This window comes from Peromyscus leucopus, chromosome 3 (assembly GCF_004664715.2).
Source record: "Peromyscus leucopus breed LL Stock chromosome 3, UCI_PerLeu_2.1, whole genome shotgun sequence".
Taxonomy (NCBI): domain Eukaryota; kingdom Metazoa; phylum Chordata; class Mammalia; order Rodentia; family Cricetidae; genus Peromyscus; species Peromyscus leucopus.
Genome location: NC_051065.1, coordinates 41,134,357 through 41,148,838, shown reverse-complemented (window position 1 = coordinate 41,148,838; position 14,482 = coordinate 41,134,357). Strand labels below are relative to the sequence as shown.

General features: G+C 41.2%; 1 protein-coding gene across 1 annotated transcript in view; it reads left to right on the top strand.

Moving 5' to 3' along the window:
• The window catches only part of Cntnap2 (contactin associated protein 2), a 2,034,995-nt gene extending 2,025,480 nt beyond the window's left edge, over positions 1 to 9,515 (top strand). Inside the window, exons 23-24 of the mRNA XM_028876400.2 lie at positions 5,292 to 5,372; positions 8,227 to 9,515. Coding sequence (XP_028732233.1) covers positions 5,292 to 5,372; positions 8,227 to 8,426 — 281 coding nt within the window. The 3' untranslated portion in view covers positions 8,427 to 9,515. The remainder of the gene's footprint in view (positions 1 to 5,291; positions 5,373 to 8,226) is intronic.
• The last annotated feature ends 4,967 nt before the right edge of the window (positions 9,516 to 14,482 follow it).

The following is a 14,482-nucleotide window of genomic DNA, read 5'->3' as shown; positions in this document are numbered from 1 at the left end:
GACATAAAACTATCCAGCACAAAGAGGCTCCATGGATGTTTGAACAACCCTTCACAGACTGACTTTAATTATGCTCATTGATGAATATGCATTTAGCCCTCCCTTACCGTACCGCATTGTTATTCATCAGAATAGAACTTTTAACTAAGATTTGTCCCTTCCTTTAAGATGACAACTACCACATAAGAAGTGATAAGATGTTGGCAAGAAGGTGCAGAGGACAAAATACTTCTCTACACTCATGAGGACCAGAGTTTGATCACTAAACCCACATTTTAAAACAATGGTATATGATTGTGATTCCAGCCCTGCGGGGGCAGAGACAAGTAGATTCTGGCTCACTAGGCAGAATCTGTCTCAAAAAGATTAAAAAAAAAAAAAGATTAAAAGAAAGTGTATAGTGCCTTAAGAATAGCATTCATAGTTGTCCTCTGGCCTCAAAATACATGTACACACACATGAACACACACATGAAAAAAGATTTTTAAAAAAAGAAGTAATAAAGAATGAAGACTATAACTATTGAAAAGGGGCCTGGCCACTTAATTAGAAAGTTCCTTCAAGAAAGAGGTAAAATTTGGGTTGGGAAAAGAGAAGAAAAATAAACCAGACATCCAGACAGGGAGCGTTTTCTGATGAGCTGGCCTGAAGCAATAAGAATCCATTACATTCAGAATATTTCGTTGGAAAAGTAGTCTTATGAGGGAAGAAGCAGGAGAGAAATCCTATGCACGTGAGGCCTTCACAAGACCAAGAAATTCAGATTCACCTCAGTGGCAACCCGGGGAGGTGTCCAGTGTTCTCTGACTCTTGCATTCTCCTGAGTCAGCTCAGGTCTCTTCCCCAGGCAGAACTTCCAGCACCATTCATAGCTGTAACATCAAAGGAACCGGACAGGGGTTGGCATGTTGGTCACTGATAGAGTACTTGCCTGGCCTGCACAAGGACCTGGGTTCCCCTCAGCACTGGAGGGGGAGGAAATGAAAAGAGGCCACCAATATATCTAAGCAGCTGTGATCTGGGGCACTTTTGAGGCCAAGGACACAACACCACAAGCTAGGCTTTCAAGCAGAAAAAAATTTTGCCATGGTTCATCTGCCACATTACAAATTATACCACGCTACAAATTCCTAAAGTGGATAGCATTTTATTAGAGACATGCAGACAGAAAGCAGCCATCCTGTGCCATCAAGACCGTTGTCACAGTAGGCTGATAACAGAACTGCTTGCAATTTTTGTCACACAAAAATGCAATAAAAAAATTTAAATCAAGTCTAAGAGAAAAAGAACTAAATCATATGCCAGGGCTGTGGGAAATCCCATATTTGTCCACACATTTCTAAGGGGATGTTCAATGTGTTTTGAAAGTTCATATTGTATAAAAAAAAGTCAGAAGTTTTGTGTTTGTTAGAAGACAAGAAATACGATTTGTTCCAAGTCTCCAAATGTCTAGAAGAAAGGCCCACCTGAGAGTCCTGTAGGTGCAGCAAGCTCAGTATTTCCATCACAGATTTTTTTCTTCATCCCCTAAAAGGGCCCTCCTATCATGGTTCTAACCCATACTCAACCATCTAAAAAGTTGGGGCTTTTACAACAACTCTCCTGCCTGGATCTTCCTAGTTTTCAAAGGGCTCAAAAGTGGGAGGATTACTTCTTTTGGAATTAACTTGGGTTCTAATTCTAGTCAGGCTAGAGATGGACCAAGCAGCATATGGAGAAGAGTAATTACAACATCCAAAGGCCTGAAGATGTAAAAGAGGGACAGTGATGGTCTAAACTTCATCCTTCAAAAGTGGCCGAGTCAGGGAATGAACCAAATCTTGCTGTGCCGTATGGTCATATGAGCTGCATGACACACAGTGTGGAAACCACAAAGCAAACTCAAACAAGTCACCAGGACTGGGGACGCTCATGATTGAAACCACATCCACGTTTTTAATTAGCGTTTTCACTGTATAAACAAAGTCTGCATGGCACATGTAATTAGACCACCAGGGACAGGAAATTCTCATTACTACACATCTTGCCCATTTTATTGTTCACTGTGCATACTCAGAATGGAGTCTGACACAGTGAAGATCTTCTACCAAGATTTAGTACGTGAATAAATGTGCCATTTCTACTGAGGAATAATTCTCTGAAAAAGAAGACCCACATATAAAGAAGAAATCCAATGGATATTTTTCTATTGTTTTTATATAAACTGGCTTTAGTCACATAAGATAATTTTGTGACCAAATTAATATCAAATGAGTATTAGTTGTTTTTGTTGCTGTGATTAAATGCCATGACTTTTGGAAGGATGCCATGTCCTGTCGAGGCTTAGTTCTGGAAACTTGGGGTTGAGAAGGAAATGAAAAAAGAACAAACACATAAATGTATGCAGAAAAGCTGGGGTCAGGTGGGTCCTGCTCACTCTGTACCATAACTGAGAACACCAATATATTATATACAGCACAGGAGGAGAAACGAGTTAGTCCGGAAGAAAGTGTCCGTAGGCTAGCAGACTCAGGCTCTAAACATCCAGAAGGAGAAAGCTGTGGTTGCCAGTTTATGTACACATTGCCAACATCTCTACTGAACCAGAGAAAGGCTTTGCCACTCTGCCATCCCTCTGAGCCTGTCCCAGGAGGAAGGCTTTGTCATTTTCCCACAGATCAGAGGCATTGGTCCTTGACATGGTCATGCCCTTGTCAACAATACACACTCAGGGCTTCATTTAGTCTTTATACATTCACTGGAGGCTTCCTCTGCTCCCCCACAAAAGAGTTTATTCTGTTATACAGTTCCAGAAGAAGAGTCCGGAATAGCAGGCTGACAGACCAGGAAGCTGGGAACTCACATCTTCAGCTGAACATAGGAAGTAGAGAGAGGGGAGGTGGAGCGAAGCTCTAAACTCCTAAAGCCCGCACCCGAGACATACGGTGCATTCCTCCAACAAGGCTTCATGTTCTAAGGGTCACATAACCTCCCCCAAACAGCACCACTGACTGGGGACCAAGTGACCAAATACTTGAGCCTATCGGGCACATTTTTCATTCAGACTACCAGAGTGAAAAGCCCATAAATGACTAACCTTTGCCTTCTTGGGCTGGCATTTGAAATCTTAAATCAATGCTATCTAGCTCAGAAAAGCTAGACGAGGTGGGAGGAAGGACCATTAGGGAAAGAAGCAAAGTATGCTGTCTTCCTGTTTCCCAAGATATCTAGACTTAGAATTGGGCCAGTTAATGCAAGAAATTACATCAAAGGCACTATTTGCATCCACAATTAAAGACTTGAGAGAGTGTGGATAATCTGGAGATAAATTTTCTTTCACTCCTATGTTTGTCAGAGTTTATGGCTGTTAGCAGTCAACAGGTTTAAATGACTCTGATAGTTGAAAAGATCAGTAATGTACAAATCCAAGAGAGAATAATTTCTCTGGTCCTGGGTAAACGTGCCAAGTCTGGGCCCAGGGATATGGCTCAGTGGATAAAGCCACTTGTTGCCGGACTGACCAGCACAGTTCAATCACTGGTGCCCGCACAGTAGGAGAGAAGCAACTCCTCCACCCGTGCCCCTTGGAATGCTCGTGCCTACATATGTGCACACTTATGCAAAAGAAATGAAAATGAAATTTTAAATTTTAAATGAAGTCAAAGAGAGAAAAAAAAACTAAATCACACACTCTGGTTAAAAATGTGAAATCCCGAGCCGGGCGGCAGTGGCGCACACCTTTAATCCCAGCACTCGGGAGGCAGAGGCAGGTGGATCTCTGAGTTCAAGCTAGCCTGGGCTACAGAGTGAGTTCCAGAATAGGGGCAATGCTATACAGAGAAACCCTGTCTCGAAAAACAAACAAACAAAAAAAAGTAAAATCCTGCATTTGGCCCGCTCATGTCTAAGGAGACAAGGAAGGGCTCTGACTGTTTTTGTCATGACCCTGGAGAGTCTTAGCTATCTATAGCCAGGGATTAAATTAGCCTTAAGAACCAAGTCCCTAGCAAGGTTCTACCTGAATCATAACACAGCCTCTGTTTAATTATACCAAGTACAGACCTTGGAAATGTTTCTCCCAGTGACTTGGTGCCATCCAGCAGGCTGCAGGCTGCTTTAAACTCTGGTTCTCTGCTCCATCTGCTGGAGGAAAAGTTACTTCCTCTATTGGAGAGATTTGCTTGAACTTCTCAAAAGAAGGTCCTACCACTGCAAATCCTTGGGCTGGAATGGTCTAGGGACGTAGCTCAGTGGCAGAACCTGGCCTGGCAGATGCAAGGCCATAGGTTTGTTCCCCAACCCTGCCAGAAAGAAAACCCACCTGTGAAGGTGAATTTGCTTATTTGGATCACTTGCTATAGATGGTCCACTGACCTAAGAAAGGTTTCAGAATCTATTTGCCTTTGGAGCGCTAAGTGGAATTCATCTTAGAGACACATCTAAATTTGACACAACTTCTCCTAATATTTTTTGAACAGGGAAAGAAATAGAAAGTTAAGCTATTAACATTCTTCTCAACACTTCTGAACTTTAAGCCCTTTACATATTCCTGAAGGGTCTAGTGTTTTATTAAAGCCTTGCTAAATATTAAAGAAGCAATTACTTTTAAACTAATAGTGTGTGCTGTGAAAATCTCATCAGCATATAAACTCCAAACCAGCAGTAGTGTGTGAATAAAGGCAGGTAGGAGACAGATTTCAGCAGAACACAAACAAACACCCTGCTTCTGTGTCTGTGGGTCCTGCAGGTATGGACTCAAAGGACTGCAGATCAAAAACTAGTCTCTCTTCACATCGTCTAAACTAAATGCAGATAGACTTTTCCCTTCATCATTATTCTCCAGTGTTAACCAAAGCCACTCCAGTGTTTATTCAAGTCCATGGGATATGATTAGCAATTTATAGACTATTTAAATCATACAGGAGGATTATGAAAGTCATATGCTCCCTAGTTACATACAGGGCTTGAGTGTCTATGGACTCAGTGTTCTGAAACCAACCCCTGGAGGATAACTATTCTAAAAGTAGACTTGTCAGCAGGACGGGGACAGGCTGGCTCAGAACATTCTAAGATTCTCCAACGTTCCCCTCAATCAAGCCATAGCATTGGAACTTACACAAAGAGAAACAGTGAAATCAGGAACGGGGGTGTCTGGAATTTTTGTGGGAGACAATAATAAGGTTGGGTCCATCCTGAGGTGAAAATTGCATTTGTAAAAATGAGAAGTGTCTAAGAGCTATATGAGGAAATAAATGTGAAATTATTCGGTGCATTTGACTCTTCCACTTCATTCTTTATTTCCTTCTCTACAGCCAGTGCAGATTTCCCGTATAACCCAGGACAAGGCCAAGCTATAAGAAATGGAGTCAACAGAAACTCGGCTATCATTGGAGGTATGTGAGACGTACAACAGACTTTCGTGCAGCTACTCACCTGGGAAAAGTAATGACTTAAAAAAAAAATGGGGCTGGAGAGATGGCTAAGCAGTTAAGAGTAAATACTGTTTTTCCAAATGGACCCAAGTTCAGTTCCCAGAACCCAAAGAAGGCTGCTGCCTGTAACTCCAGCTCCAGAGAACCCTCCATAGGCATCCACACACATGTGTGCATACTCACACACAGATACATACACATATACATAAATAAAATACATTAAAATATATTCAAAAGGGTAGTTCAGTGACATTATCCCAAGTTCAAGTATAATCTCATCATGGTACCTATTCTTATTGGTTTTGGCTTTTGGCTTTTGTTTTAAGATAAGCTCAAAGTATACATGAAACAGGTCAGTGACTTTTTGGCAAGTTCATAGGCCCATATCCACCACTGTAACATATAGAACACATCATCCTAAAAATACCTACTCTCAGCTACTTTTGTAATCCCTTTCTTTAAATCCCCACTTTTTTCTATTTGCTCCTCCAGGGTTTCATAACTGGTATAAAATTTGCTGTGCTTTCATTTGTTCAGCATCATGTTTTTTATATCTGTCCACTGTTGCTGGAGGGCTTCTCTCCAGGTTCCACCAAGCCAAACCCTGAAGTCCCACAATCCACGTATAAAATAATCACTCAGACACTTATATTACTTATAAACTGTATGGCCATGGCAGGCTTCTTGCTAACTATTCTTATATCTTAAATTAACCCATTTCTATAAATCTAGACCTTGCCACATGGCTTATGGCTTACCGGCGTCTTTGCATGTTGCTTGTCCTGGCCGTGGCTGGCAGTGTCTCCCCCTCCTTCTTCCTGTTCCCTCAATTCTCCTCTCTCCTTGTCCCGCCTACACTTCCTGCCTGGTCACTGGACAGTGTTTTATTTATATAGAGTGATATCCACAGCAGTCCACACCGTTTTGCTTGCCAATAGCATTTATTTCTCCTGCCAAGTTGTATTTCATTGAGTGGATATGCCACCATTTGTTTTCTCCACCTACCCATTGCTAGATTGTTGTCTTGTCTCCAGATTCGAGTTATTGTGAGTAAAGCTACACACACCTTAATAATGTTGCACACATCTTAGGTAGACTTAAGTATCCATTTCTCTTTGGTAATTCCTAGAAATTCAATCACTAAAATATTTAAAAAGGTGGATATTTAACTTTGTAAGTCATTGCCTTGAAGCTTTCCAAAATGATCCAACCACCTTACAGTCCTATGATCAATCTCTAAGGAGCCCATTGTTCCACAACCTCTTGGTGCTGTCGACCTTCTTAGCCACTCTGGTAGGTGAGTTTGGGCATCACTGTGCTTTTTGATGTGCGAGTATCTTATCACTGGTGATGCTGAGTGTCTTTTCACTGGTTATTGTCTTGTGCAAATATTTTGTGAGGTGTCTTGAAATCCTTCTCCACCTCCTTAATCAATCATTTGATTTCTTGCTTTTGATTTGAAAGAGTTTGTATTCTGGATACAAAACCTTTGTCAGACGCAGATAAATATTTTTTTTTCCCATCTACAGCTTGTTAACAAACCTGACTCAATGTTGTTCAGGTCTTGTACATTCTTATTGATTTTCTGTTTAATGGTTCTGTCAATTACAAAGCAGAAGAGGGCCAAAGTCTCCAGCTGTGGTTACAGATTGGTCTAATTTTTCCTCTGGTTCTGTCAGTTTTCTGTTTTGTAGTTCAATCAGATTCACTTTGCTGTCTCATAGTTCAATCAGATGGATACACATTTAGAGACCTTACATCTTCTTAGATTGAATATTTTATCATTGTGAATTTTTCCTTATTCTTTCTGGTACACATCCCTTTTGCCTCCCTTAGTCAGTCTTGGTTATTAGTGATCGGTCTGCACAGGTCCTCCCTCAGTCTTGGTTATTAGTGATTGGTTCTTTCTTTTTATTAGTGATTGGTCTGCATAGGTCCCCCTGTGCTCACTCTGTTTTCTCTGCCAATTTTATTTAAGTTGCTTCTTCTCCTTGTAGTAGAAAAAATTTTTTTTTCTTTGCATGTTTGGTTATTTTTGTATTGGCTGCTAGATATTATTAACATGACTGAGTTTTGGGGTTTAATTGTCTTCTTATTTTGAGTGCTGAGATTGCTTACAGTACTTACAACTGGATATCTTTGAATTGGTTAAGCTTTTGCAGGGCAAATCTCGACAGACCTTTCACTCCCTTAAAAGTACACCTTTAGCATGACCCTTCACAGTCTGAACTGGATGCCTGTAGTTATTTCCCGTTAGAACTTGATCCTCTTCCAGCCCTGTGTGAGCTCTGGAAATTGTTTATTGTGCCTCCTGGCTCTGTGGAAGGTCGTGCACATATTAGTATTCAGCTGGAGGTTCAGCGACTTCACAGATTAGTAGATCCATCTGTGCAGAGCACATGTGCTGGCCCCGAAGCCCTGCCCTCAGTTCAGGAAGTCCACTGGGTTGTCCTGGTTCTCTCTGGAGAGCAGTGTGGACAGTCAGAACACTGGGCAAAGTGTGGAAATTCATTATTTCAGACTCTCTCCTCAGGCATCATGTGTCTGATTTACCTATCATCCACCGTCTGAAAGCCTATGCATCGTAGATTTTATCTAGTGTTTTAGTTACTTTGGGTGAGAGGACAAGTCACCTTCTGGTTCCTGCTAACCCCTTTGTGTCTAGAAGCAGAAGCCATGTGTCACTTCCGCTGTCCTCATGACTGTCACTGTTTTCTGTGGGAAAGAGTCACATCCCAGGGAGCTGGGATGCAGTGACGAGATGGGTTTGTATGAAAGGCTTGTTTAACTTCTGGTTCTTATCTGGTCTCCCCAGGGGTCATCGCTGTGGTGATTTTCACCATCCTCTGCACCCTGGTATTCCTCATCCGGTACATGTTCCGTCACAAGGGCACCTACCACACCAACGAGGCCAAGGGAGCCGAGTCAGCCGAGAGCGCAGATGCTGCCATCATGAACAACGACCCCAACTTCACAGAGACCATTGACGAAAGCAAAAAGGAATGGCTCATTTGAGGGGTGGCACTTTAGCCACGGGATAGGGAGGGGGGAGTCAAGGGAGGAGGGGGAGGGACAAGAGCACCCTGTGTCATACCCCTGAGCACACGCTTACAGTATCAGCACAAGCTGGGGAAGGCAAGCAACCCGATATTCTTAAGACTGATGGCCACACAAAAATATACTTTTTAATATTTCTTTATAGCTGACTTCCCCCTTCTGTATCAAAACAAAATAATACGAAAATGCTTTTAGAGTTTAAGCAACAGTTGGAATTTGTAGGTAATATCTGTCTTATTTTGTGTGTGTTTAGAGGTGTTCTAAAAACCCGTGGTAACAGGGCAAGTTTTTTACATTTTTAAGAGCCCTTAGAATGTGGATATTTTTTTCTCAAGAAAAACTGATACACATCCATACAGCTTATGACATTCTCTTCCTTTCGCATCTAGTCGACTTTTAATGGGCTGTTGTAGCAACTAGTTTGTGTCCAAATAATATTTCTTTTGGTGTCCCATAAAACGGAAATAAAAAAAAAAAAATGGGCAAAGAGCCTATTTGCCAGTCTTCAAAGACACCTCAATCTAGACCAGTTTTTGGCCGGTTCTGTCTGTCACCAGCCAGTGGAGGAAGAGTGAGTGGTTCCTGTCCTGCAGCAGTGTGACCAACACAAGTGGAGACAGCACCCGAGAATCTGGCAAAGCAAGGCCTATAGGGTTTATTGCTCCTGTTTTCCGTTGGCTTCTACATGATGGTGTTCCATGGATGTAGTCTTAGACCTACTTAATATCTGTAACTATCAGCTATAAAACCATGGTGAGCAACTGTTATAGGACTTCTCTGTTTTACCTTCAACAGATCGGATTGTATGTGTATACGCGCCTCAATGGGGAATTAGAGCCAGAGGGAATGTCTTCTTTGCTGTTTCTTTTCTATTTATAACAAAAACATGGACACTTTCTAGTGAATGCATAAATTAGTGTGCTTTTTTTTTTTTTATTTTGCTCTAAACTTCAAGTTTTTACACTGCTGTGATAAAATCCTAGCAGATAGCACCCTCTGGATTGCACAATACAATAAAGCCAAGTGACAACAGCTGTTACTTCGGAATCATGTGGGAAACACTGCCATGTTTTAAACCAACTCAACTGCAGAAACACTATCATGATACAGAGTCTGAAGTCGCCACCAACTTGATCATCAATTATCACTTTTCTTCGAGAATACAATTGTCTAGTGAATTATACATCTTAGGGTTATCAGGAATCTTGGGCAATTTGCTCCAAAAATAACTGCTTGATTTTATGTAAAACAAAAAAAAAATAGACTTTGTGTAAGTAATTGGGAGCAATTCTTCCTATTAGAGCATCCAAAAAGAATTTAACTAATTTATTTTTTTAATTACACAAAAGTTGTTTCTTGGATGGTTACCATTTATAATTGTAATATGTCGGGCCTCTTATACTTAAAAACCTCTTTTTAAAAATTTTGTAGGCTCCAACACTTTGAGGAATTAAACATGATAATTCTTTTTTTCTGCTCTTAGAAGGACAATGAGCTTAAAGTGGTATAGATGCTCTTCTGATGGTCTGTCTCAGTGAGCTGCATGTTCTAGTTAGTTAGGACTTTATGCACACTCTTTCAAGGTTCTCCAAATACTTAAATTATCAGAGAATCTTAATTTCTTGAGTAATGGAAAAACCTTATCCCAAGCTGCTTATTGCTCCAACTTACAATGCACTCCAAAAGGAGGTAAGGGATGAAATCTCCCTCAAATCAAGGAGTCAGAATAAAAGGAAACCCGAGACCTCTTTTAATTGCAGGCAGACCTCAAACCGGCCCATGAACAACACCCTTAATTGTCAAGTCTTGCTTGTTCTTTTATAAAACATATTAAATGGAAAAGTATTTAATAGGATAAAATGTCAGAACAATGTTAACATTTACATTTGAGAGCAAAGGTCATTTTATTTCATCAAGATACCTGACCATGAAGCACTCTTTTTCATATTTTCATATTTACCATTATGGCTTAGAAGTGTTTCTGATTTTTTAAAAAACTTATTTTACAGGTATTACTTTTGTACTTAACAAATAATGCCAAATGGAAATTTAGTCTTTCTGGCATTTCTGAAGATAGCTATGTTCCTTATGCATTATCTCAGCACTTTTCTCCCCCAAATGATTAGCAAGCCAAACCATCAGGACAGTCTCCAGTATTAAAGAGTTCCCATCCAGCCCTTCTCTTCACTCTTTCCTTCCCTTGCTCTTGCCACAAAAGGCAAACACTAAGGTCCAACCCGTCTCACATATCAGCAAAGCTGGGGTGTTGAGTGACATCCTTATCAGTTAAGACACATGGAGATTGCTGACACAGTCTCTCCTAACTTCAATATGGCTGCCAGACAGGACATACAAAGGTGGGTGGAGTAGTAACTAACTTGATTAGTTCCTAAATGAGTCCTGAAGCCTTGACCTCTTCTTGGCATTAACGTCCTTAACCAAAATCCCCACATTTGTGTATGACAGATATAGCCAGTATGTTCTGAATGGTAAATAATCACTTGTCTGAAGAAAAAGAAGCAATCTTCTGTTCCAGTTCCCTCCCTTGACATTTTGGCATGCCACTGCTTCAACAGTCATAATATAACCCGAATTTGCCTAACCCTAGACTGTCTTTCATGCCCACTACCATCTCAGTGTTTTATATCCAATACATTAGCAACCAAGCATAGACTAATGGAAGCTCCTTTAAGCAATAAGACTATATAAACCAAACAAAACCCAAGACACTGTGCCAAAGGAATAAGACACACTGGTGCATGCCTGCAATCCCAGCATTTGAGAGACTGGGGCAGGAGGATAATGTGTTCAAGGTCAGCCTGGGCTACACAGCAAGTTCTGGCTAGCCTGAGCTGCCTAGTGAAACTATTCTCCAAAAAGAAAAAAAAAGTTCTAAATAAATAAATGAAGCTTCAAAGAACATTGGTGGCTGACTGAGGCTTGTGCGTGCATGAACTTCCTCTGCATCTAAAACAAATATCTGTGTTTCTCAAGAAGCTAAGAAAGAACGATGCTGGATGAATGTGAAATCAGTGGCATTCTCTCCTCCCAAAATAGCATATTCTCTGGAGCTCACAGAAACTAAGTTAGGACATCAAAATGATTTCATGGTTGAATTTTCCCTGGGCCTTCTTAATATGTAAGAATGTATTTCTTCATTGCTGTCTACCAACAGTTCAAAAATAGGAAGTCTGTGAGCTTTTCTAGTTGAAGATCTGGGAACGAGGATTTAGAGGACTTTTGTTAAAAATTTCCCTGCTGTCCCGCATGGGAAGAGAAGACATCCCTCCCCAAAGGAGCAGGAATTCAAAGGCATCAGAGAGAGTCCCAGCATGGCCAGTGAGTAGATCTTAACCCTGTTGCTGGACATCTTAGGAGAGCACCGGGTGCATCCTGGGAAGCAGGCACAGACAAACGCTTTGTACAGCTGAAGGTGCTGCAGAGAGAAGCCACCTGGTACCCGCTCCAACCGTCCCAGGGTTCAGGGAGTGTCAGAAGGCACTCACTTCTACAGTCCCCTCTGTTCCCTTTGATCTCCACTTGTTACGATTTTCTCCTCTCCTGGCTGTACCTTTCTCTTCAGGAGAGAATTAACAGTCCCTTTACATCTCTTGATTCTAAACAATGCCTGATTTGAACTCTTACTTTTTTCCCTCTTTTCTTATGCTGTCAAGCACTTAAAAAAAAAAAAAAAGGCAACATTTACTAAGTTGAGTTTGACTTATCCAACCAATAATAGCTTCTAAGTGTTCTTCCTGGTGAGCCACTGATCCTGAATTGAGAAAAGGCAATTGTGCAGCTCACTAATGTTTGGCTAAAAGAAAAGGTCATCTTTTTTAGATGATGTTTTAGTGAGTGTGACCCCTGAGAGTCAGCTGGTAGATCTTAACATGTATATAGGCATGGCAACACACATCTACAATCTAGCATGTATCACCAAGACGTCAGGAATTTAAGGCCAGCTTTGGCTACATAATGAGTTCAAAGCCAGCCTGGGCAGCAATGAGACTCTCTCTGCATCAAAAGAATAAGTCAGAAGAATCTCAGGCATCAAGATGACTCTGCAGGTAAAAGCACTTTCCATGCAAAACTGGGGTAACTAAATTCAAACCACAGATCCTATAGTGGAAGGAAAGAGCTGACTCCCAAGAGTTGTCCTCTGACTCCTACACCTCCAGACTCTCTCTCTCTCTCTCTCTCTCTCTCTCTCTCTCTCTCTCTCTCTCTCTCTCTCTCTCTCTCTCTCTCACACACACACACACACACACACACACACACACACACACACACACACCATAAACAAAAATTATCAAGAATCCCCACCCTTTTTTCCTTCCTAGACTTGCTATGTGATCCTGGCCATGCCCTTGAATTTCTGTCCATCCTTCCAGTGTTTGAAATAGAGCTGCTTTACCTGCTTTGAAAGACAATTATGAGCATGATGAATTCTTGACTGTGCAACACTTTGAAGCCCAAATATAAATTCCAAGGTCAAAGGAACCTCATAAAAGACTGACTTGGCTTGTGGTTGTAAGCTGCATCTAAAAAGTACTGTTCAAACAATGTAGCCATGCACACACATGGAGACTTGGGGGCATTGTTGAATCACTGCTGAATTATGACTCAGAAAGACCTCTGGGCAGCTAGGCTGTCAACATAGGAAAGTAGAACACAGTGGAAACCTGGAGAAATTGGAATTTTTATTGTAAATCACTGAATCCTCACCTGGGCATGACTTGTGGCTCACAGTGTACACATAGTCTCAGACAGCCAGTAACTGAAATATAAGTCGGACACACACACACACACACACACACACACACACACACACACACACACACACACACATACACACTGCAGTCACGTCACCCTGCATGCAATGTCAGAAACCCTAAAGAGCGTTTTTTTTTTTTTAACCATAGTATTTTTTCCCCTATCATTTAGAATGGTCTGTTAAAAAAAAAAATCACAGTCAATAAAACAGAGAAATTATGTCCAAAAGTTGAGGAAAGACTGAAAGAAGGTAATAAAGATAAAAAGGGGCACACGTGTGTTCTTGTGCAACACCCATCCACACGTTTCTGTTCCAGATGGAAATGTGCCGTAAGATCACAGCTGCTAAGATAGTTTGCCCCATTTCCCAGGCTCAGCTGACTCACTTGGGTGCTGGCTTCTGCAATGGCTGTGAAGGTGTGGCGGTTGCTCCCGAGTAGGCCAAGAAACTGTTCTCGATGTTGCCGACTCTCAGTTTTGCTTTGCTGGGTTCTTCTCACTTTGGAAGTGAGCACTCGGTGTCTGTGGAGATTAGTGTTGAGGAAGGCCCGGGCTGAGCATTCTTCCTGGGAGTCAGTCAGGACTCCAGCCCTGTGAAACAACACCGAATTTCACTCTCTAAAAGCAACAGCATGTAAACTAGAATGAAAGAAGGAAATTATGTATGTATGCCTATTATTCTTTTGTGAATGTCTTTCATTTACCTAAAATTATATTAGAAACCAGATTGATAAATAAAAGATTCAAAATAGTTTTAATTATCCTAAAAGCAATTCTTTGTGTCTGATACCCATTGGTTATTTTAGGATTAATTCCCATCCTTCTGCAAATGAGCAAAAGTAGATGTCTACCGAGAATACGACTGGTCTGAAGGCTGTGGAGATGTAGATAGTCCTCAAAGGCAGGTCTTATCTGGATCCATGGTTAACCTTCCCTTACAGGCATACCCACCCCTAACATTTTGCATAAAGTAGTTTAATGGATATTGACTTCATATTTTGGGTTAATTTACATGCATCTTGATAAAATGTGGTTAGAGTCAATTGATCTCTAAAATATATGCTAACCCTTATCTGGAAAGTAGGGCATGCTGGACAACGGCCAGATGGATCCAGGCCAATAAACTGACTAAGAGGCTTTGGGGCTGCATCTGTAGCTGCTAATCTGGTGATTACATCCCATGTGCATTAAAAGCTAAATTGTTCCCATTTGCTAGTCTTCTGTTGCCATGGGAAGCCATT